The following is a 24,312-nucleotide window of genomic DNA, read 5'->3' on the forward strand; positions in this document are numbered from 1 at the left end:
GTAATTGATTTTGTTGACAATTCTCAACAAATTAATACATTTAGTTCGGGAATTTTTACCCTGTATCCGTTATTCGTTACGCTGATGGAAGATGCTGGGAATCTTCTTTTTTATATGACTTGTATTACTCGCAATACAGTTAGTAATAATATTAACATTGATTGGCTATGAAGTTTAATGCTGTACTGAGGTAATTTCCGAGATATGATTGGATAACTTTCCTTATGTCGTAATATAATCTCCAATCAGCTGATTTACAATTTTATTCTAAATCCTGGTGAATGGATCCTAATGAGAACTTAACATCCATTGTACATTTTACATTTTGACAACATCTCAGTAGCAGAAGTAAGTGGTTAAATGATCTGTTTAATAGTGAAGTAGGAATTCAAAATCGCTTTTCAAAAATATTCTCTTAACAAATTGAAGGTAAGTCACATGTTTTACATTATTTACTTCGTTTTATCTAAATTTACAATCAATCGAAGGAAACAAGTTTCTCCATTTCTTGGCACTTGACCAATGTGTATTTTTTAGATCACGGAAGCTTTGCACTAAACGTATTGAAATATAGATTCAGTATAGTTCAATTTCTACATAATATATTCAGTTTGGTTTTTTCATATAAAATTTTTTGTGATATCCATACAGTTAAAAACGAAAAACACCTACATGAGATCTAACCTTGTCCTTGTCAATCGGGATAAAAAGGTAATTGCGTTTCTCTTTGTGTTTAATAATAACGTGTCATTTATTTTCAAGTTATTTGAAGATTTTACTTGTCATGATGTACTATTTTCCGATTTTTGTAATTTGGGAGAAAGTTTTAACTGCAATATTACTTTCTCTTCTTGATGTTACTTAATGATTTGCAGCTGACAGCCCTACACCTTTGTATTATATATACCTATGGTTTTTTTAATATCAAAATAACTTAATATTTATTCATTTATGACAGTTTATCACTTATTTTTAACTAAATGTAAGGAACCTTTCATGCAAATTGAAAAAATTTTTGCAATATTTATTTTTTCATTCCAGTAAACAAAAAAGGTAATATATGGAAATTTTTACTTATTTGACTTCATACTATTTTTTATTTTGGTAGCTAGATGTAGTTTCATCAATGTTTGTATTGAAAAATTATTGGAAAATCGGAAAATTGGCTACAATAACTATGAGATCTTAAATATAATATAATGAAAGTTTTATCAATATTTAGTACCCAGGGATTATTTATAAATCACCTGACTAGCAACTATGTTTATAATCTCAGTACCACTTCCTACATACCACCCAACCTCCTTAAAAAGTATAATATTGATAATAATCAAATCTGTTGATAATTTTATGTGGTAATTATTTCCAATCAATCTGTGAACTTTTTAAACCAGCACACATAGTTTTTTTATTATTAAATTTGTAATCCACCACAATTTGGTGACTAACATGTATTATTTTTCATTATCAAGGATTCCATTCTTATCAATTTTCACAATCTTTAATGATTTTAATCAACTCATATCATAAATTATATTTAGATTAATAAAAATAGTATCTAATATAGACAAATAGAGCCACTAGCTTTCAATAAAAGTTCAATAATATTGGTCTGGATTTTTAATGTAAGGTAAGAGAACCTGAACCCTTTATGTATTTACCAGTTAAATAACTGACTGCTGTTAATGGAAAAACAAGACATGTTTGGGTTGATGTCAGGTAAATCATGATATTTCTGTGATTGCTAATAAGATTTTACTACTTTAAGTACTCTTAAATAAAGTCTCTTAAGATTCAAATTGAAAGTATATACTTGATATTTTCAGTTTTCTGTGACTTAGAGTAATAACCATTTAACAGCAGAGCTTGGAATTAATATTACTTTGTTTTTGTTTTAAAAATGAGGGGTGTGTCGATTTTGGGTACACATATTTTTATTTGTATCAGTGGTTGACATGTTATGTCGACTATGGATACAATGAAGAATATGTTTTATCACAAAGTAGACAAAAATAAAATCAGGTAAAAATACAAACAGCTTTGTTTAATTTCACATGTCTAAGATTGGCATGGAGTAAATGTCTTCAGCTCTGTCTGCCTGTGAAAATGGTATATCTCTAGCAACTGCTACAAAATAGTTTAATATATGAAGAAACACCCTTTAGAGAAAATTTCATGAGTGTTTAGTGGATTAAATTTAAGGCAAATAGGAAGTTTGTAAAAACAAAGATTAATTTAACATTGTGTGCAGCTAAGTTGGAAATCGATCTTGATGTAAAAAGTTACTAGATCAGATATAAATGGTTTCATGTGTCAATTTTTACCCAAGTATCTACGTAAAATCTGCATCTGTCAGATTTTATTTGAATAATTAGAATTATACTATTTTATTTTTCAATTTTGTTATTAGCTTAGCAGTATTATATACTGTCTGCCATTGGTACCTGGTTATGTCTGACTTTGCTCTACCATGATTAGTATAGGATCATTTGCACTTTTAAATGAAAAAATGCATATTCAATTTACTTAGTACTGACTATCTAATAGCCGTGCATTAAAAATGGAAGTTATTCTTTGTTTTTTTGTTTGAAATTGTTTTTTAAAAGAAATATCTTCTCTAAAGTGTCTATCACTAGTGCTCTTACCTTAATTAATAGATTCATCACATACCTAGTTCAATATAGAGGTTTAGATGATAAAAAGATCAAATAGGCTTGGTTTCACTCTCCTCAAATAAATTTTAGAAATGGAAGTAACTAAACGAAAAACATAAATTTTTCATAACATTTGAAAACTAAATATATAAATAAACCAGTTCAAATTATACTGGAAACTTGAAATCTATTTGCTGATGAATTATAGTGTTTCAATAATTAATTTTTGTTGTATCAAACTTTTACATTCACCAATGTTGTTATTTACAATAATCTCATGATCGAAATCATCAATAATAATTCATAGATTATTATTTTCAATTATCTTGCTATTATTCAAAGTTTCAATTTTATCATGTATAGTTTGAAAACAATCAATATAATGATGTCATTTCTAAATTTGAAAATTTTATTACTAAGTAGTTTGAAAAGTATAAATATTCTTTATTATTAAGTTAAAATATATAAAAGTCATATCGGTTAGTACATCAGGGAATCACAATAAAATTGTTGTATTTATTAATGTATGTATGAGTAATTAGATTAATACATACCCAAAGTTTAATTAATAAAAGTTGAATTTTATCCAGGAGTTATTAATAATCAGATAACATTTCTTTTCTCTGAATTCAGGTGAAAAAATTTTAAGAGAAATTTTTGCATTTGGTACATCCAGCAATTCATGTATTAGTTATTTGATTTCTTTAAACCCTTATCAGAAATGTTTCCTTACTTCAGAAGGATTGTACAAGTATTACTCTTTTGCTTGAATGTGTTAATTGAATTTATTGTGAAATTTTATTTAAATATAATTACAATCTGGAAAGAAATTGAATTGAGTTTCCAAAAAATACATTTCTGATCACTATTGTAATAATATTTTGTACAACCTTATACAAAAAAAATATATTGATTACTTTCAGCCACAACTTCATAAGTGAGGAAAATTCTTACAATGTTCACTTTCCTTTCTAGATTAATTTATATTTCTAATCATTTCCCGCCCTCACATATTGTATTCTAACCACTTTCAACTATTAATAAACAACAAACAGGAATCATTGTTATAAATATACTTTTGTTCAATTAAAAAGCAAAATTGCAAGTTGTAGTGTTTCATTAAGTTGTTTAACCACGAGAGTTTGCATTGAAAGTATAGTTTGTTTTTTAAGTTATTAATTTCTGATTCTGATATAAAGCAAATCATGCCTAAATGTTTTATCGTAAAGTGGCATCAGATATGTCCTAACATGTAAAGTATATTCTAAACAGGTATATTTTTATTACTTATAAATATAAGAGATAATATATACATATGAGGAAACTAAAACATTTTTTCATGTACAACGTCTCCCTGATAACGTGGAAAAAAACATGTACTAGGTTTGAAGTTGTAAACGAGTCCCGTCATCGTATGCGTATCGAGCTTGAATATATTTTTGCGATAAATATATTGATTTGAATTATATCGGTATAAATTGATAATGTGAAGAAATATTTACATTTTATAACGTTTTGAAGTTGATAAGGCTTAAGTCTTTATCCGCCCAAATAAGTTTCCAGTTACTATATCATAAATAACCAATTTTATATAAGAGAAAATTCCACCATGTATATTCACCACAGAGGATAAGGCAGCGGTTTCACGAAAGTTCCTAGGCTAACCAATCTACACAAAACTTCTACAAATCACACACCTAAACCGTCTTCATGAATCATTCTATTGGTGTTAACAGCATGAAAACTGGTCAGCATTTTGAGGTTATCGCGAACTGACAGTCAGATGCTGCCAAGAGTTTGATTTTGTAATATTTACTTATTAAAAAATAAACTTATTTTTGTTTAATAAAAATAAAAACATACATTTTGTTAATATAAAACATCTTCTAGAATACAGTAATCCCTCCTTTAACAGGGTAAATTGGTTTCACATTGTAGGAGTATTCCCTTATTTAAAATTGCTTGTTGGAAGAAACGGTTTCTAATTCCATTAAATGATTGAAAATTTTTGAGCTTTTGCTTTCATTAAATAACTATTTATATGAATATTATTTTGATTGCTATCTTCTATCCAAATCATCAAACATTTTTCTGCTTTTGGTATTAACGAATCTTTTAACTTTCATTTTGTAAAATTGTTCAACATATAACTATTGACTTTTTACCATTATTTGTTGTAGAGAAATAAATTTCCTTTTCAACTTGGGTTTTGTTTCCTTTTCACTTGTCATGGCTTAAAACTAAATATTTTACTTAAAATAGAATTTTTACACAATTTACACACTATAAAACTAACTGTACAAATAATTATATATTTTAAAGTATGTACAAGAATATAATGTTTGACATCCCCGCGTTAAAAGGAGGATTACTGTATTTATTATTTTTTATAAAGGATGTTGCATAAAAACTATAGTGTCAAAAACATTTTTACTTGTATATATTGCTCTAAAAAATTATAGTATTTGTACTTGCTTCAGAACTAATGTGGTCATGGACGAGGCTGCGGATATAGTCATGTCTTCCGACAATGTTTCCTTTGAAAGTGTTCCAGTGGAAAATTCGGCCCGTATTAAAGAATTGGTAACAGATATTGTTCAAAATTGGCGTGAAAAACATAACGATGGTTTACTTGGACCGGTCCATTTTGAAGAACTCTGGAGGGTTTGTACCACAATTGTTTACCGTTTACTTTTATCGTTTTATAGAGTGTTTTCTAATAATTTTTTTATTTGATTGAACTGATTAAAAGAGAGTTTTTTTCTAGCTATGGGTACCAAGGATTTACAGTCCATCCTTGAATGAAAGTTGTTTGAACTGGAATTTCAATGAGGAATTAAGTCAGGAAATATTATTTAATACTTTGGACAAATTCATATGTAATGGTGATCCCAATACTGTGTTGGCACATATGGATTCATTCGGGACAAGGCCTTCTGTAAGTTATATTTTGTAAATATCATAATTATTGTTCGTTTAATCCAAGCTTTACCGAAGGCAGGGCCGGATTAAGATTTGTAAGATCCGGGGCTAAAATAATGACGGGGCCCCCTTAAGGAATTCGGAAACCCGGAAAAATTCACAAAATAATATCAATACGTTAGATTTGTGGTGTCAGCACATCAAAAAATACAAAATGATGGGGCCCGGGGCTATAGCCCCCCTCCAAGTCCCTAGCTTAATCCGGCCCTGACCGAAGGTTTCTAAAATTGTAGGAAGTTATTTTTTGATATATTTCAATAACACAGTTTTTCCTTTAATCAAAACTTTTTGTAATCCTTCCTCACATATATTGGAACTAGCTTTATTTAAAAACAAACTTCTTATAACTTTTTTAGCAGCAAACTACTGACAGATGAATTGTTAAGACTATGAATTACATAAGTACTAAAAAAGAAATAGGAAAGAGATTGCAAAAGTATTTGCAAATCTTAAAAATAAAAATATCAAATTACATTGCCAAAAGATCAAAACAAATTTTGTTAACATTAAGGAGGTGTTGATATTTCTAATCAAATGGTTCAATGGTATACCTGCTAACAGACAGACAACAAAATAACCTAGTTATAGAGTTAATATATCGAATAATCCTGAATGGCAAGTTCAAAATAAATCCCAAAGAAGAGAATTTCTTTTTGAACTCTCTGAATAATTATTATCTCAACATATACACACCGATGAAGAGCTGGACCTGGCATCGCCATATGAATGAATGTATGACTATTTTTGGTTTTGTTACCATTGTTCCAGATGTTCTTTTTCATTCTCCAAAGTATCATGCAATGTCATAAGATCCCCAGTTTTCAAAAAATGTCTAATCTGTCGCAAAACCATGAAGATAGGTGGCACTATTTACAATTTTGTTTCCTACCAAGGATATACTGCCCTATTTATCGCCTTGTTGATGGTGTGCAAGTGGAGATTCCTTAGAGAAGATGACATAGTTTGGTTTTTATTAAAATTGTTTTTATTTCATTTCATTTTTTCACTTCATCAGTCAATCATCAATATGAAATATCTACAAGCTTTGGCCCCCTGTTTCCTAACCTAAAAACTTGTCAGGATTTTAATCAAATGTAGAAGTGATAAGATATTTTACATATTGCATTTGAAAATATTTTGAAGAATTAAATGATGTTCTTTTATTCAATTCATTTTTTTAGTGAAGCTCTAACTTTTTTTAACTCTTGTAAATAATATTTTTGGTACTTATTTGCAAAATGCGCTTCCTCTTCCAATATATGGAAGACTTTAGCTTTGGCCCCCTGTTTCCTAACCTAAAAACTTGTCATGGTCTTTAATTAGATGAAGTGAGAAAATATTTATAAATTGCCGTTGAAAATGTTATTTGGATGAATTAAATGATGTTCTTTGATTCAATACATTTTTTAGTGAAGCTCCAATTTTATTTTACTGTTCTGAATAATATTTTTAGTATTTATTTTCAAAATATCCTTTCTCCTCTGATATATAGAGGACTTCAACCATTAAAGTAATAGACTCCCATTATGTTTTTTTGGAGGATAAATGATGAAAAATAAATTATTTTATTTCTTCTATTTTAGGTTTGCGGTCGAGTTTTCAAATTAGGTGAACCCACATATTCCTGTCGTGAATGCGGCATGGATTCAACCTGTGTGCTATGTGTCGAATGTTTCAAAAATTCCGAACATCGACATCACAAATACAAAATGGGTACATCGCGTGGAGGAGGATGTTGCGATTGTGGTGATCGGGAAGCTTGGAAAAAAGATCCGTTTTGTACGATTCACATGGCTGGTTTAACAACGGAAGAACAAAACAAAAGTTTACCGGAAGACTTGAAGGAACGTACTAGATTAGTTTTTGAAACGGTGCTTTGGTACGCTTATCGTCTATTGAGTACTGAACAAGTGTCTGACATAAGATTGGGCGCCGGTTCATCTGAAAACTTTTTTGACATAGATACATACTGTACTATATTGTATAACGACGAAATACACACTTTTGAACATGTAATCAATACGTTGACTAAAGTGTTGAAGTGTAATCAAAGGAGCTCTACAGAATTCGTTACCAATATAGATCGCGAAGGAAGAGCTATTGTTAAATGTTCTAGTTTCCAACATTGTTCTGATTTAAAACAAGATATTGAAAAATATACATCAAGACATGGTAATAAACCATTGAAAGTCCTCGTTAATCATTCGCACATCATAGCACATCAAATATTTGCTGGAAAACTTTTATCGTGGTTAGAAAGATTTTTAGGACAAGGTGAAGCTTTTCGTGCTATTTTCGCTGAAGTTGTTCTTAAACCGAAATCAATGGAACCTTGTATAGTCAAAGGTATATTACAGAAAGATCTTAGTTTGTGGAAAAGCGCTAGAACACAATGGCATCGATTATTGATATCAGGAATGCTCCTTGAATACGAAAACAAAAAAGCTTTAGCGAAAATATTTACTAAAAATTACGGACAAGTTATGAAGGATTTTATAAAGGACGATCACGATCATACATATTCTATATCATCGTTATCTGTACAGTTGTTTACTGTACCAACTTTGGCTCATCATCTAATAGCCCACGATGACGTCTTGTATATATTATTGAACACTCTAATTTCAGAGTGCAATAGGAAATGTAATAAAGCGGGAAAGCTCGAATTTGAAAGGAATCCTACTTGTCAAACGTTCAAAAGGGCGCTGTATATGTTGTATGATCTGAGGTATTTACTCGGCTCCATTCCAGAGACATGGACAGATGATTTGAGGAGGAGTTTCTTGCACGGATTATCTATGATGCTTTCACTTTTAACTATGATGCAAGGTAAAATAATTTAATTAGTTTTTCTTGTTTTAATGGATGAAACATAATTAAAACCCAATGACTGAACTATTAAACTCATGTCACAGAATTTATGAATAGTTTTGTAGGCAATGTCATTGTATATGTCCACATTTATAACATTTTCTCTGACTTTCCATTGATAAAAAAAGCATTTTGTCCTACTTTTTCACTATTTATATTCCTTTGAAATGATACTCTCTTTTCGCTTTTTTGTAACAATTTATTTTTGGCTTTCTTATAAGTTAGATTATTGGAATTATCAATTATGGCACTTACTGTTTCGTAAAATTTTGGTAAGGTTAATAACAAACTTCCTATTTTGTAGGAATCAGTCATTTTACAACCAGGATTACTTAATTGTCTAATAAGGCTCCAACATGTTTCTCTAGTGATTCACCTTCTTTTAGTTTCAATCATAATAGCCTCTTCAAAAATATTTGTCCTGGCAATCCTTTCTTTTCATATCGATTCCGTAAAGCTTCCCACATTTCAAAAGTATTTTCCTTGTCATGTATAAAATCTAATCAGCTATCATCCAAGCATTGTTCAATAATGGATTGGCATAATTTATCCTTTTTCTTGTCCTGCTCCCTCTCAACTTCCAGCCCACCTAATGGTTCCAATTGAGGAATTCTGTATCAAAATTGTTTTTGTTTGCCATTTCTTTATGTTTTTACTTTACCATTACTTTTTTATTGTCATTAAAACTAAAGTGTCAACAATCATAGATCTGTCTAAACTTGTAAGCATTTTAGCGTGACTCTAATAAGGGGCTCCTTAAAGTGGTGAGTTGAATGTGTGAAACAAAAAAAAAATCGCAGACCAATAGATGAGCATATGAGTGTATCAGATTTTGTTTTATTTGCCTTTTAACAGCAGAATTATGATAGTAAAAATTTTAATCTTATCACAGGAATGGACGCGGTGACCCGTCAAGTTGGTCAGCATATGGAATACGAACCCGAATGGGAATCTGGCTTTAATTTACATATAAAATTAGCTTATTGTATTTCATTAGCAGTAGAATGGTGTGGTACTGATAAAATAGTTCTCGTAAAGGCTTATAGATCAGTATTGAAGAAATTAGAAGAGAACCCTTGTTATGAACCTAGCGAAGCTGGTAAAACTAGAGAATTAGCAGATCACAGCACTGCATGTCTGCATTATGACGTTTCAACCAAACCAGTTTCTATACATCTACCTTTAACCAGGCAAGTAACGTTCTTTTATCAATAAATCTAAATTTAAAGTATAGAGAACCATTGAGCCAGGTGTCATTCTCTATTCTCCGTGACATCTTATCCTTATTTACTTTATAAAGTTGAGTTCACTGGTTTAAACTTATTTGATTAAAAATTGTAAAAGATTTCAGTGATTTTTAATTTTTTCTGGTTTCACTCACTTCTTCGAGAGGTAGTGATACTAAATTTCATATATTAAGAACAGATTATATTGGTGAGATTGCATAGTATAAATTATTTAAACAATTTTGAAGTATACAATCGAATTAATAATTTGACAATTTAGGTTTTTGGCTGCACTACACCTACATTTGGAAAAATTTAATCTGCATTTCGATGGGCCCGAATTCCAAGTTCCCAAACCAACACCAATTCAAATAATAGAACCGGTGTTAAGGGCTCAGGTTATGATAGCCCAAGTGCATTCTGGTATGTGGAGAAGAAACGGTTATGCTCTATTGAATACACTCTTTTTCTATCACAACGTCAAATGTAGAACGGAAATGTTGGACAGAGATATAACCTTATTACAAATCGGTGCTTCATTGATAGAAAGCAACGAGTTTTTGATCCACGTTTTAAATAAATTCAATTTGATCGGTTGGGCTATGTCCGATTATGAAATAAATAGTTTAAAATCCCCAGAAGAAGATAGCGTAAGACAAACTATCAATCTGGTAGAAGAAATGTTACACTTGTTAATATTTCTTATTGGAGAACGGTAAATTATACAATATTAACTATTTTTTTCATATTTACATCACATGTGCTATTTTTTTAGGTATATGCCAGGAGTTAGTAACGTTACGGTAGAAGATAGAATACGTAAAGAAATTATTCAGTATCTCTGCATCAAACCTTTACCACATTCAGAATTAGTGAAAACAATACCTGACGATTTGACATATAGAGAAGTTGCTGTCGACGAAGTTATACAAGAACTGGCTAATTTCAAAAAACCTGTGCATGGGTGAGTAATTGGGAAAAGGCTAGTTTGAATATAAAACTTACTAACATGTAATTTAAACTATAAAGAAACTTTACATGGTTGGAAAAAAAATACCTAATATTAAATACAGCTTCGCGGCTTTAAGAAAATCTAGAATTTTCTTCATTTCTGTTGGGCAGTTAAATGTATGTGTAAGCTCTCCCCCAGTAGTAGAAGAAATGAACGACAACGTGATCTATTTTTCCATGTACAACGCAAATGAGTCGAGAGCACCAATATCAACCATGTTCATGAAAAGTTTTAAGTGGTCAACGAGCAGTTTTGCTAGCACATGAATATTCTCTTATCAGTTTGTCAGTATTATCAACGGCGCACTTGATTTTGTTATACTCTAAAATTGTTAGTGGCTTGTTTTTGGTTTCAGGAAAATTTTTGTCTTGTTGCATAGGAAGTAAATGAACCATTCATGATACCCCTCATTTCTTTCTGCTTTTCCAGTCGACAACTTTCCGGTGTACACTTGAAGATTACAAAGATACGATGTTTTCACTTCAAATTTTCATGCCATAACGCCCCGGTTTTGATTTTATAAACTGTCTTAAAGAGACACTCGCCACTAAAACAAATTAACTGCTGTTTAATATGGTTGTAAAAACATATTGCAAATTTCTCTAATTGCCGCTAATTTGTCATTCTTCCTCCTCTCTTCTCGCGTAGATTTATCATCGAATCGTAAAAAACAAATTATTTGCTTAAATCAATCTCTAGACATGGCGGCTGTAAAAAACAACCGACGTATAGATCTGTTCATAGACCACATTACTTGGGATGATTCTTTTCTACATATCAATACTCCAGCTTTCATCAGAATGCCTAACCAATGTTTTTGTTTGTTTGGATTTTTTTCATTCCAAATATTGTAATATCTAGGATATTCTTCGTTTTTGTATGTGGAGACAAATTAATTCCTTCATTTGAGTTATTAAAAACAATTTCTTACTCAAATGCATTACCACTCTTTTTATGATTAAAAAATCACAATTATTCGTTAATTTTATTAGTGCATTTGAAATTAATATAGTCCTATGATAGATCACATCATAGTTTCTATTTATTGCTAGATCTGGAAAAGGCGTTTATGAATTGAAAGAAGAATACTACGACGATTTTAACGTTTTCTTCTACCATTACACAAGAGAAGAATTATCCAAATCCGAGGAAGCTCAAAGGAAAAGACGAAAGGCTAAAGGAGACCTGGAATGTTGTCCACCGCCAAAGTTACCAAAACTTAACGAATCTTTCAGTCTTCTAGTTAATCTTTTACAGTGCGACGTCATGTTGCATATTATGTCACTTGTTTTAGAAAGGTAAGACAATTAAAATAATACACAAAGTTTATTGAAATACCGTTTTTTTTTTAGATGTATTAACTTGAGGGCAAGAAGTTTCTCAGAACAACAACTTCACAAAACGCTACATCTTATAGGTTACGCTCTATTGGAAGAAGAGTCCAAAGCATATCCCTTTTTCAAATTTATAGAAAATTCTCATAAATTTAGAATTTTCCCGCTTATGGAGGAATTATTGAATAGCCCTAGAGTCGATTCACACAAGGGGTTATTGCAGTGGACTTTGAATAAATTCAAACAACTTTCAGATAAAAAGGAAGTTAATCCAGAAATCAATGCAGAAGCATCTACATCAGAAAAGGTAAGTACATCAACCAAGGACAGTTTAAATTGGTGACAAATTTAGCAGGAGATGAATATTTTATGTGATTTGCAAAATGTTTGAAATAGTGGCACTCAAATCTCTTAAAAATGATTTTCAAATATTCATCAAAATCTTTTTGTTTCTATTTATCATCAAATTAGTAGTTTCTTGTTAAATTGCTTTTAACTTTGGAACAAAATGAATATTTTATGGTATTAGGGGCCGATTTCTTCACGTTATAATAAAGTACCAAATAATTATTAGCCACATAACTTTAGTAGAAACTTTTAATTGTTGAATAAATGTTTACAGTTTCTTCACCCCTAGTTAGTTTGAATCCGAACTAACTAATAACTATTTGTCAATTGATTCTGTACTTAACAAATAGTCTGCTGTTGGTAACACCATGAAAGATGACTATATAGCAATCGAAAAAACGTTCTTCTATTGACGGTTTCCTATGACCTGTGTTAATGACAATGATCTGTGCTTAATTCTATTTACACGTGTTTTAGTAAGGTTAATATGTTGAAGTAGTCGCTATTTGGAGAAGATTGTGTTGGCCTGAAAATTATAGTTCATATTGAAAAAAATGGATATGAAAAGAAAAATAAAACTGTTAAAAAATTTGCATTAGCTGTATTTCCTCAATCAATTCCTCATGAAACAAATCTTCTAAATCTTCGAATCTAACCTAACCACTTTTGATCTATAATATTTTAGGTTAAGTTTCTACTAAACTCTTTAATTCGCACTTGTGACTGCTTAACAACTTATGTGGCAAATAACTCGATTTATTCAAAGGTTTAATTTATTAGAAGGTTGAGAAACCGAATTTTTGCTTATTCGGTAATTAATAGTTAGTAGGGACTGTATTAGGGCCTGAGTATTTTAGAAGACTCTAAAACCTCTTAAAACAACTTCACATATAGTTAAACACATTTTGCTTCTATTTACTATCAAGGTTGTTGAAAACTTGCATTTTAGGTGGTGGAACTATTGTAGGGCATTTTTTCCATAAAATTGTATGTAAATAATAATGATAAACTGTATCATATTTTATCAAACTTGATTATGAAAAAATAAACAGTGGATATCAATTAACTTAGATCTCTTCTGTTTATTAAAATAATTTCCTTATTTAAGTGACAACCTCAGTATAAGTTTCGAAAAGTACTGAATGTTTTTAAACTATACTTAAAAGTGGTGAAGACTCACTTATCTTTTTTCCAAAATCTGATTGTATGACAACGTTTTAATCTGGAGACTTCCTAAAATTTTTATGAATATGTTAAATCATCATTTTACTTCAAATAGAAATAATGAAATACCCAGTTCACAACTAAGCAAATTAAAAAAGAAATATCCCTTTTAAATAACAAAAACGCGCCAGGACACAAAATCAAGTAAGCATAAAAAAGCTAAAAGAACTCTCCAAAAAAGGGAATCGTAATGCTAACCTACTTATTTAATGGTGTACTGTCATGGCCCAAACAACTGAAGGTAGTAGACATAGCAATGCCCATGTTAGGCAAAAGCCCAAATCATGAAACCTCCTACAGACCAATTACCATTTGGTCAATCATATCTAAATTTTTCGAAAAACTCCGAATACACAGAATGAGTTCTATTCTGCATCACTAATTTGGTTTTCGCCACAGAATTTTACACATGATCAACAGATCCTTCTACATAAGTCAAGCCTTCGATAAGGCCTTCTTTTCAAAATCATACATTACTTCAAATCAGACAGTTCAGAACAAGAATTAATGGAAAAGTCTCAGATACATTCCTGATCAAGTACCACAAGGCAGTGTTCTAGGGCCATTATTTTATTTATTATGTACATCAGATCTCCCTACGGCAGAAAAGACTGTAACAGGAACATTTGTGGATGATTCAGTCACAAAGATCCAGCAACTGCGATAGCTCATCTCCAAAACCACTTAAACCTCTTAGAAGATTGGATGAGAAGGTGGAAAATAAAAATAAATCTGCACAAATAAAATTCGGTTTGAGGAAAAATCAATGTCTCCATCAGTCACTATCAATAATATAATAACACCAGAAACATATTCAGTCCGTTATCTTGGAATACATCTAGATTCAAAGCTAAACTGGAAAGAGCACAAAATCAAATTGATTTGCGCCTCAAAGAGTTGCATATATTGTTAAATTGACTAAGGTCAACAAGATGTTCATTTATAAAACTGTGATAAAATAAATATGAACTTATAGCAAAGTACTTTAGGGTTGTGCTGGTACATCAAGTATTGCTACCCTCCAGAGGTCTCATTTCAAAATATTTCATGCAAAGGTGTGTACTTTACACAAAGATCACAGCAGAAATCCATAGCAGCAAATATCATGATCGACTAGAGGGAGATGAAAATCCTCTTACTACAACCATTATTAGTACCCCAAACGGAAAAACGACTCGTTATAGATCTTGATGAAATATAGAGCCCCCTTTACTGGAAGATACCTTATCGTGTCTTTTAGAATTTTAGAACTTTTAGATACTGTGTTCAATGCTAATTGGCTCTGTACAAATAAAAAAAATGTGAAAGTTTTCATAATTCATAACAAATTTCAGGTCGACAATGAGAAAGAGAGAAGAGCTAATTTGGCAGCAGAAAGAAGAGCGAAATTGATGGCTCAGATGCAAACAATGCAAAAAAATTTCATTAAGAACAATGCCAGTTTGTTTGAAGAAACTAGCACAGATGTGTAAGTAATAAATTTATATCAAACATGTATTGAAATAAAACAAAACAGTTTCATTAAATCCAATATAATTTAGAAAATCTTTGTGTGCACTAAAATAAAATCTATAATTACAATTTCAACTTTATTCTATAACTGTCGGGATGAAAACCAAGTTTTGGAATACAATTAAATAAAACAATAGTATGATGATATAGAACAAAATAAAACATTAATAAGGTCAGTGATTGCGTATGCCATGGAAACAACTGTCATAAATAAAAAGGAAGAAGACCTGAAGATAATCGAGAGAAAAATAATGAGAACTATACTAGGACCACATATTACAGGCGATGGTAAGAGAAGATTGGAGAAAAATAAAGAAATAGAAGAAGAACTGGGAGAAAATATAATAATGTATGTAAAAGCAGGACACATCAAGAGAAGGAAACCTACAGAAACGGTAAGGAGGATAACACAATAGATACCAATATGGTCAAAAAACACCAAATTGAAAAAGATACCAGAATCCTAGGAATAGTAGACTGGAAAGCCAAATCCAAGAACAGAAAAGAATGGAGAAAGCTGACAAACGAGCGAGGACCACCGAAAAACTATAACAAAAGAACATGGGGAGTAATCCACCCCAATAAAGGGATATGTAGGAGCCCCAAGCGCTAGTCATAATCCAAGGGATTAAATGACGTGATGGTTAAATTTTTCGGTTCCATTTTTTTGCTACTTGCTGTAATCTGAATAAGCCGATTTATCACGTTATTATTTATTAATGTAGTTAAATTTGAATATTAATAATTTAATATCTAAATTTATTTTGTTGTAGTAGAAAACCAAGGACATCTAGTCAAATCGAAGTAATGGATATTACCGAACCAACTGAAGAACAACCAATCGCTCTCGGACCGAAACAATCGTTGAGATTTTCCGAAGAGAAAACATATACTTGTATATTATGTCAAGAAGAAGAAAAAATTACAGCAACAGGTAGAACAATGGTCCTAGCCGCATTTGTTCAACAAGCTACAGTATTATGTCAACAAAAAAACAATGAACTTCTCATGGATATAAGTAAACATGATCCGTTGTACCTTCATGCTAATTTAGGACCAGCACCCCACACAAGTACCTGTGGACATGTTATGCATAGTGATTGTTGGAGGAAATACTTTGACATTATTATGGTCAGGGAGCACAGAAGACCTTATCGGTAAGACCCTATTTTCCATGCAGTACCAATTTTTTTTAAATTGACCTCATCAGATAGTTGTTTATATCTGACATTATTGATACCACATTTTACAATATAACAAAAGACCATTTTCGCAAATTAATTCCAATAATACCGAAATAACTTCACAAAATGCTTCCATTTTCCATAAAGTAGTCTATAAAGAGTCCTCTGTTTACAGTACAAGGATCAAAATGGACTGATTTTAACATGTGTTGAAATTGCCTATTGGTGCAGTATTTACCCTTATCAATACCACAATAACTGTCATGTTTTGATGATCAACTTGTAGATAATAAAGTTTGTTACTGATATTAACTGACATGAACCAAGGGACCAAGCTTGCAATCCCAATGGGCTCAGAACACTTTCCAGATCGTAACTATCGAAATGCAGAGATATTTATCCTATCAGATAGCAGAGCAGCCCTACAAAAACTCGTCTCTTATAAAATTAAATCAAAGCTAGAATGGGATTGTATCGAATATTCGAACTCGAATGTGAGCAAACAATAAAGTTACTCTTATGTGGGTACCTGGCCACACCGGAGTATCCAGCAATGAACAAACCAAACGCCTGGCGAAAAAAAAGGCGGGAATTCCTCTCATAGGAGCACAACCTTTTACAGCTTTCCCAAAAAGTCATCAAGTCGTGGCCAAAACAAATGAGAAAACGAGAAGAAATCAGAAACATAGAATAATATCCCAGATCTGAAAAAAATGAAAATATTTCTTTCCTACTCCACCAATTGGTCTGAAAAAGGCTCTTTCCTTGAACAAAGACGAGCTAAGGAGAGTTACTTATATGCTTATTGGACACTTTCCGGTGAACTACCATTTGAAGAACATTGGAGAAACTCTCGACAAAACTTGTCTTTTTAAAGCCAGAAGAGGTAAGCCGAATAGATAGGTGGCTCACATGACCTGACTGGTGAACAGTCTGGGGTACACAATAGATCAAAGTATTTGAACTGAGTCCTAACTCATCTAATCTAACTGATATGACATAGTCGAAATTACATTACATCTAAGCATTTTGTCGCATTTAAACTCCCCAAAATTTTCTAATTAAACTCAATCATTTTCGTTCTATAAGTTAGTTTTCTCTTTGTTCGCCTAACTGAAACAACCTCACATATGTAAAGGTTTAATAAAACTTCTCTTGACGCTTAATTTTTTTTATCAATTTATATAGAAGTATAGATAGCCTAGTTTACTGTTATTTTCACTTTTTATAAAACAAATTCTAACACATATTTGTTTAAATTAAGCAAAAATGGTGTTTTGTATTTCAAGGTTAGATTACTAATTATTTTTTAATTATAGTTTACGTCATCCAGCGAGTTTCGACGTTGACAAACAAGAATTTCTTTGTCCACTATGCGAATGTCTTAGCAACACTGTGTTACCTTTGATACCACCATTGAGTATCTTACAACCGACTCAACCGGTAAACTACATATCTTTTGACAACTGGCTTCTCGGTATTTCACATGTACTAAATAACAAACAGAAAACTTGTCATGGAATCTTCAAATGCGATGCTTCAGATGAATGTAAAAATAAGCATTGCAGTGCTTGTATCTATGCCACCAATGGAACCAACATAGAACAGCACGATAATGCAGAATGTGAAGTTAATTGTACTCTACAACCTCATCAAGTATTTTGCTCATATGAATTTACTCCAGATGTACCGGATGAATTCAAACAACTATTTCTAATACAGTATCCGGAATTGGAAACCAATCACAAGGAGATGATACAGGTTTTCGCGCAAGTAGCATATACTAGAGGATTAAATGTAAATCCACATCCCATGGATAAACGTTTGGTACCAATGTGCTGGAAAACTCTTGGTTATACAATTCATTCGATAGAAGTAATGTTGCGGGATGCACAGAAACCACTTTTGGGTCATTTATCTAGCAGACAAAGAGACTGCATTGAAAGTTTAGTCCGTATCGTAGGAGTTTTGGGTTGTACGTGGCAACGTAGCGTATTCATAAATATTCACGCGGTCAATCTTCTCACAATATTTTTTGAAAACGGCAACGACGTTTCTTCCTTACTACAATGGGATTCTTTAGGATTTTTAATTAGTTTAACGTTCTCTTTACCTAGTCTTTCTTGTAAAAATAATTCGACACCTGTACCAACCGGCGGTACATTGGATTGGTACATTTTAAGAATAATATTCATATCTCACATAGTTAAAATATTAATTTTGATGAAAGACGATGATCTCGATACTTCGATGGACACAGATACGAATGAGGACGCAACAATTGAGGAACTTTTACGAATAATTGGGAAAAAAACGGAAGGAATAAGTACTAATGAAGTTTGGAAGCATGTACAATACGCTTGTTTACCTTTTTTGAGATGTTGCGTGCTTTTCTATCATTATTTAACCGACGTTAAAGCACCTGTTAATCTCACTGAACAGGATGGTGATACATTCAGCAACATGTGCGAATACTTAGATTTACCGCAAACCCCTAAAGAATTGTTTAATTCAACAAACGTAATGGATTTAGTTAAACGATGGTGTAGTCACGAAGAAGTAGTTTCTTGTTTAGCACAAACGCCTTTACAAGTTATACGCGAACCTTTGCAGGTGCCGCGTTTAATTAACCTCCCTAACGATTATAGCGAATTGATTAACACGGTGTCGATGTTCACCTGCCCAAATATGGACGAAGATTCGAAAAATCCATGTATGTGTTTGGTGTGCGGGGAAATATTGTGTTCTCAGAGTTATTGTTGTCAAACGGAGTTGAATAAAACACCAGTAGGTGCTTGTAACTACCACGCGAATAAATGCGGTGCCGGTATCGGTATATTTTTAAGAGTACGCGAATGTGAAATTTTGTTTTTGGCAGCTCCCCATCGAGGTTGTTTAGTATCACCGCCATATTTGGATGATTACGGCGAAACGGATCAAGGACTTCGTAGAGGAAATCCGTTAAGATTGTGTCGAGAGAGATATAAAAAGTTACAAACGTCTTGGCTTGGTCACAGTATTCACGAAGAAATAGCCAGATCTATAGAAACTAGCAATCACATTATATCTATTCAATGGAATCTTCTGTAGGTGACTTTTTTGGAAAAAAAATGTGATTTAATAATTTATACATTTATGCACATACTACAATGTGTATTTTTTTGAACGCGCTCTATGACAAAGTCGTTCTTTATTAAAGAAGCGATTGGAACTTTACAATTTTAGTGTTTTCTTTGTATTTAGATCGTGTAGGTACTTATCAGAGATTTTTTCCTATTTCCACAAAAAAATACTCTCTTTCTCCCGCCCGAAGAAAGATTTTTATTTATTCAAAATTGATTGAAAAGTACTGTTGTATTATATAATAATATAAATAAAATGTTTATAAATCTCTTTTGTAGAATTATTTACATTCTATTCCTCAAATAAGTTGGCTGTAGTAATATGTGTTCTCAACATAACTGAGACGATAATAACTTAATTAAGTGATTCACGAGATTTCGGAAATCACTCACGACATAATTGAGAAGGTCACGATAGTGCAGTTTAAATCCATTCCAAAAGAAACCTTCCAGTAGGCTTCGCTCATGGATTAAACATTGAAATAAATGCATTGCTAGTATAGAGTAGTACTTGGAAAGCAAATAATCAAAATATTAAGATTGCGTTTCTCCTCTATTTTCAATTATCGTTCATTACACTTATTACCAATCAAAATCCATTATATTGCTAATCTGAGTTATAACAGTCTTGTACATTGTAATTTTACGTGCATAAAGTTTATCAATAAAATTATAAAAGTTCATTAACACTTCAAACTTTATTAAATCACAATTATCACACTAACTACAAACTATCAACAATTTTGTAACTATCACCCACTTTATACCACCCTTCTATCGCTTTCCAAATATTTCTTATATTGAGTTACTCTCCTTTCCGAGATGCTGACTTGTATATACTTTTACGTATATTGTAGAATATTCTGTGCTTGACAATTCAAACTTCTTCCAGAAACATCTGGAATATAGTTCAACAATTGCCCCATAGACGGAGACACCTAACAACATTAATTGATTATCTCCTACCACCCATCCTATTTTTACATTCTCTTCACAAATATTTTGAACGGGACATCATGTGGGTTCCCTAGAATCAGTCCAACCACATAGAAAACATTTAAATCCACTTAAAAGGAAAATTTAGAATAAAAATTATCAAGGTGGTGAATATTAAAACGAACTTTTAGTTAATTGAATATTTATTTAAATTTTGCACAACAAATAAATAATTGTTTTAAAAATTTCATTTTAACAAAGTATGGTTTTATCTATTTAAAACTTTGTATTATTTCAAAAACACTATAATATCTACGACTCTTCATACCACTTAGATTTTTTCCCTACGTTTGCATTAGTAAGTATTTTCTTATAATTACTTACAAGTTTTGAAAAATTGTCTTTTACAATCACTTGGTTCATTTTATGTTTTGGTTGTTTGATAAATTCTTTTCTCTTCTCTGCTAAAGATTTTTTAGCAGTTTTTTTCCTTTTCTTTTCTTTTTTCAGGTTTTCGTGGTGCAATTTGGCCTGATTAACTAACTTATATCTACTTCTCAATTTATCTTTTGTACCCGGCTTTGCCGTTACCCCACCAAATTTCGGTAAATCATCTTCAAGTTGACTGGTATTTGGTTTTTTGTTTTTGTCGAAAGTTTTTCTAGATATTTTACCGTTTCTTTTAAATATCTTTTCATTTCCTTCTGGTTTAAATGATTTACTCAGCGGGTTATACTGTTTAGATTTCTCTAACCTTTTCTCCCTAGCTTTAATAATACTCTTATTTTCTATACTGAAAGTTATTATTGGTCGTTTATGTTCAGAGAATATTTCTGGGTTATTGTTCAAGTTTCTCAAAGCAGCCAGAGCATTTTCATGTTTAGTGAAAGTGACAAAACCATATTCTTTAGATTTTCCAACACCATTGGCATCTATGATTTTCATATCTCGCATTATTCTTGCTTCTCTAATAACAACTCCAGGTCCACCATATTTTTGAAAAAGTGTCTTCAATTTCTTATCATCCCAGCTAGGTGGTAGATTGTGTACCACTAAACGTTCTTTTGATACAAACATGTTGAGATTTCTTAACATTTGAGTTTTATACTGTTCAATTTGTAACCTTTTAGCCATATCTGCTGCTGATACACCTTCTGCTGCTTTGTGACCAGCCAATATCACTAGAAAAAATTTTCACTCAATTACTAATTAATAGACAAAAAGGTCAGGATGTTAGATTTTTAATTGTATGAAAATAAAAAACAAAATAAACATTAACTTACCCCCTTCTTTAACTAGGTAAAGATTCCTGGAATCCTTAGGCTGCATTTTATTTTCTTTTTTATTTTTAATATTCTTATTAATATCATCTCGGTCTATGGCTGGATGGCAGTCTAATATATTTCCCAACAATTTTAGTTCTGTACCAGCATTCAAGGCCTTTTCAGCATCCTCTTTATTCTGAAATTCAGCAAAAACATAATTTAATTGAGTATTCAGTCATGAAATACATTTTTTTAAACCTTGACTCCATTAACATTACTTAATAATTAATTGATAAAATATAGTTCTTTACAATATCCTTCTGTAAATATGAGACTAACAACTGGATTTTTTTAGTCAGTACATAACTAAAGTAAAGGTTGAATTCAACAGGTGCCTTTTGTGGCTTTAGGAAGTGAAATTAACTTAAATGTACAATAAAAGCTCAACAGATTGATATTAAAATGTTCTATATTACATTTTTCTGTTCCAAATGATAATTCCCATAAAATTTAGTTTTTTCACAAGATTACATACAGATAGATATAAAATATAAAAAGGAAACAAGAGATTTTATAAGAACAGTGACATGTTTGAAAATATGACTAACATATAGAATAAGGATACCTTCTTAATGCAGAAGGTTCAATACATGAATGTAAATCACTATCAAATTGTTTTCAAATATTGTAAGTCGGTCATATTAGCAACCAACGGAGATCCAGTAGCAGTTTCCAGAATTCTACAGACACATTTAGTGACATCCAAACATGGCTGACTGACAAAGTCACCTTCTCTCTAGGAAAAATGTCACAAGCTACTAATAAGAAATACTTAGGCATCCATGTAGACACAAGCCTCGTATGGAAAGACTATATCAATAATAAACATAAACAAATTGAACCAAAGTAAAAGATTTATACTGTAATAGAAAATTCAATTTGACACTTGGAAAACAAGCTCCTACTCTATAACACAACAAGCAGCCTATCTGGACATATGGAATTGAACTCTGGGCTTGTGCAAATAAATAAAATATATCTATTATACAGAAAATGACTTGCTAGTCATGAAAACACATTACTTCATCCACTTATATAAGACTAAGAAGAAATTGGCTAGCAGACGCACAAAACAGGTAAAGTGGACTTGTCGCTGGAGAAAACCACACCATACTAGAGCTCATATACTCTGAAGCAATCTCATTAGGTTAAACAACTGTATGTTTTGATAGCTAATGAATAAAATTAAAAAAAAATTGTCCTAAGTATTATAATCCACAGAAACTTATTTTATAGATTTTTATAGTATGTGAAAAATAATTTGATCCAAAAAAATTTTATTGGAAGAGAATAGTAAAAGAAAAACTATAATTTACTAACCACAAATTTTACAAAGGCAGTACCCTTGGAATGTTCTGTAAGTTTGTCAACACATATAAGAGCATAATAAACAGGTCCAAACTGCATCATGCACTGTCTCAAGTCGTTGTTATTTGCATCAAATGGAACATTTTTTATAAACACTGTTTTTCCTTCATTGACATCATGTGAAATTATATGAGGCTTATTAGTGTTATGCTTTGGTACTTTCTTTTCATCACTTTCATCATCTAAATTGTCCCCACTTTCATCACCTAAATTGTCCTCACTTTCATCATCTGAATTTTTCTCTCTTTCATCAACTAAATCTTCATTTTCAGAGTTGGCACTTGTTTCTGTATCACTTTCACTTTTAATAACCTTCTTATCATCGTTTTCTTCAGGTATATTATATTCACTCACTTCATCTTTAATTTCAATAATCTCAGTAGTCCCATCCTCATTCTTTATTTCAACTGATTTTTTTTCTTTTATGTATTTATTTTTAGGTTTTGCAAAATCAACAGAAATTTTCCTACCTAAGAAATTTGTATCATTTGTATGATGTCTAGCTTTTGCTGCTTTCTGCACTAGATCGAATTGAATGAAGGCACAGCCTTTAAGTTTACCCTCAGAGTTTTTAAGTAAATCAACTGATTTTACTTCACCATATTTTTCAAAATGTTCTTTCAGTTTTTCTGGAGTTACTTTAAATGATAAATTCTTTACAACAAGACGTGCTCTTTTTTCTTTTAATAAGCGTGCAGCTTCTTTCTTTCGTTCCCGTAACCTTATTTTAACTTCTTCCTTCGTGAGCTTTTTTTTCTTTTCTAAGAATAGAAAAATTTGAAGTGAACAAATATTATCATGATTAGTCAACAAATTTTTTTTTAAACTTACTTCCTTCAACTCTTATTCCATCCATTCTAAAATAAAACAATTTTTGCCAAGATTGCACGTGTCATAACAAAATATAACCTCAAAAACTTAATTTGTTATTAACGAAGGTCCCTTTTTAAACCACAGAATATCTGAGTTTATGATAGCTTTTGACTTCTGTATAACTATAGCTTCGATGTTTTTTTTCAAATCCGTATTCTAAACGGAGCTATGAACCTAATTCAGAACAAGTGTTATCAGTTTCCGAACGTCGCGTTCCGTTTTCGATGGAAATTTAAAATTAAAAACTACAAAAAGCTTGGAATGGAACGCGACATTGGGAAACTGATAAAAATCTTGTTCTTGTTAAGATTCGTAATCAGCTGATCGGTAATCTAAATGAT

At 31.3% G+C, this 24,312-nt stretch overlaps 2 protein-coding genes across 3 annotated transcripts; one reads left to right on the plus strand and one right to left on the minus strand.

The window, feature by feature from the left end:
- The first annotated feature begins 206 nt into the window (after positions 1 to 206).
- LOC130448113 (E3 ubiquitin-protein ligase UBR1) lies at positions 207 to 19,740 on the plus strand. 2 transcript variants are annotated; one of them, XM_056785323.1, is made up of 13 exons: positions 249 to 429; positions 538 to 711; positions 5,135 to 5,318; positions 5,422 to 5,592; positions 7,220 to 8,465; positions 9,400 to 9,697; positions 10,014 to 10,448; positions 10,509 to 10,697; positions 11,798 to 12,043; positions 12,098 to 12,386; positions 14,986 to 15,119; positions 15,937 to 16,320; positions 17,667 to 19,740. In XM_056785323.1, the coding sequence occupies exons 3-13, from the start codon at positions 5,148 to 5,150 to the stop codon at positions 19,435 to 19,437; spliced, it is 5,334 nt and encodes a 1,777-aa protein (XP_056641301.1). In that variant the 5' UTR covers positions 249 to 429; positions 538 to 711; positions 5,135 to 5,147; the 3' UTR covers positions 19,438 to 19,740. The 2 variants fall into 2 exon arrangements, with proteins under 2 accessions (XP_056641302.1, XP_056641301.1); XM_056785324.1 differs by lacking the exon at positions 538 to 711 and having other exon boundaries at positions 207 to 429.
- Positions 19,741 to 20,589: 849 nt separating this feature from the next.
- Positions 20,590 to 24,298, minus strand: LOC130448114 (RNA-binding protein 28). The gene is made up of 4 exons (XM_056785325.1): positions 23,930 to 24,298; positions 23,051 to 23,859; positions 21,689 to 21,866; positions 20,590 to 21,586 (listed from the first exon to the last, which is right to left on the minus strand). The coding sequence occupies exons 1-4, from the start codon at positions 23,952 to 23,954 to the stop codon at positions 20,718 to 20,720; spliced, it is 1,881 nt and encodes a 626-aa protein (XP_056641303.1). The 5' UTR covers positions 23,955 to 24,298; the 3' UTR covers positions 20,590 to 20,717.
- Between the last annotated feature and the right edge of the window lie 14 nt (positions 24,299 to 24,312).

Source organism: Diorhabda sublineata, chromosome 8, assembly GCF_026230105.1.
Source record: "Diorhabda sublineata isolate icDioSubl1.1 chromosome 8, icDioSubl1.1, whole genome shotgun sequence".
NCBI classification, from domain to species: Eukaryota; Metazoa; Arthropoda; class Insecta; order Coleoptera; family Chrysomelidae; genus Diorhabda; species Diorhabda sublineata.

What these genes read in the sequence shown, in the direction of transcription:
- LOC130448113 (XM_056785324.1), top strand. Translation starts at nt 5,148, where the DNA reads ATGGACGAGGCTGCGGATATAGTCATGTCTTCCGACAATGTTTCCTTT. An exon ending in ATTTTGAAGAACTCTGGAGG is followed by an intron (nt 5,319 to 5,421) that starts GTTTGTACCACA and finishes GTTTTTTTCTAG; the next exon opens with CTATGGGTACCAAGGATTTA. An exon ending in ACTTTTAACTATGATGCAAG is followed by an intron (nt 8,466 to 9,399) that starts GTAAAATAATTT and finishes ATCTTATCACAG; the next exon opens with GAATGGACGCGGTGACCCGT.
- LOC130448114 (XM_056785325.1), bottom strand. Translation starts at nt 23,954, where the DNA reads ATGGATGGAATAAGAGTTGAAGGAA. An exon ending in TGGAATAAGAGTTGAAGGAA is followed by an intron (nt 23,860 to 23,929) that starts GTAAGTTTAAAA and finishes TTCTATTCTTAG; the next exon opens with AAAAGAAAAAAAAGCTCACG. An exon ending in CTGCCTTTGTAAAATTTGTG is followed by an intron (nt 21,867 to 23,050) that starts GTTAGTAAATTA and finishes GCTGAATTTCAG; the next exon opens with AATAAAGAGGATGCTGAAAA.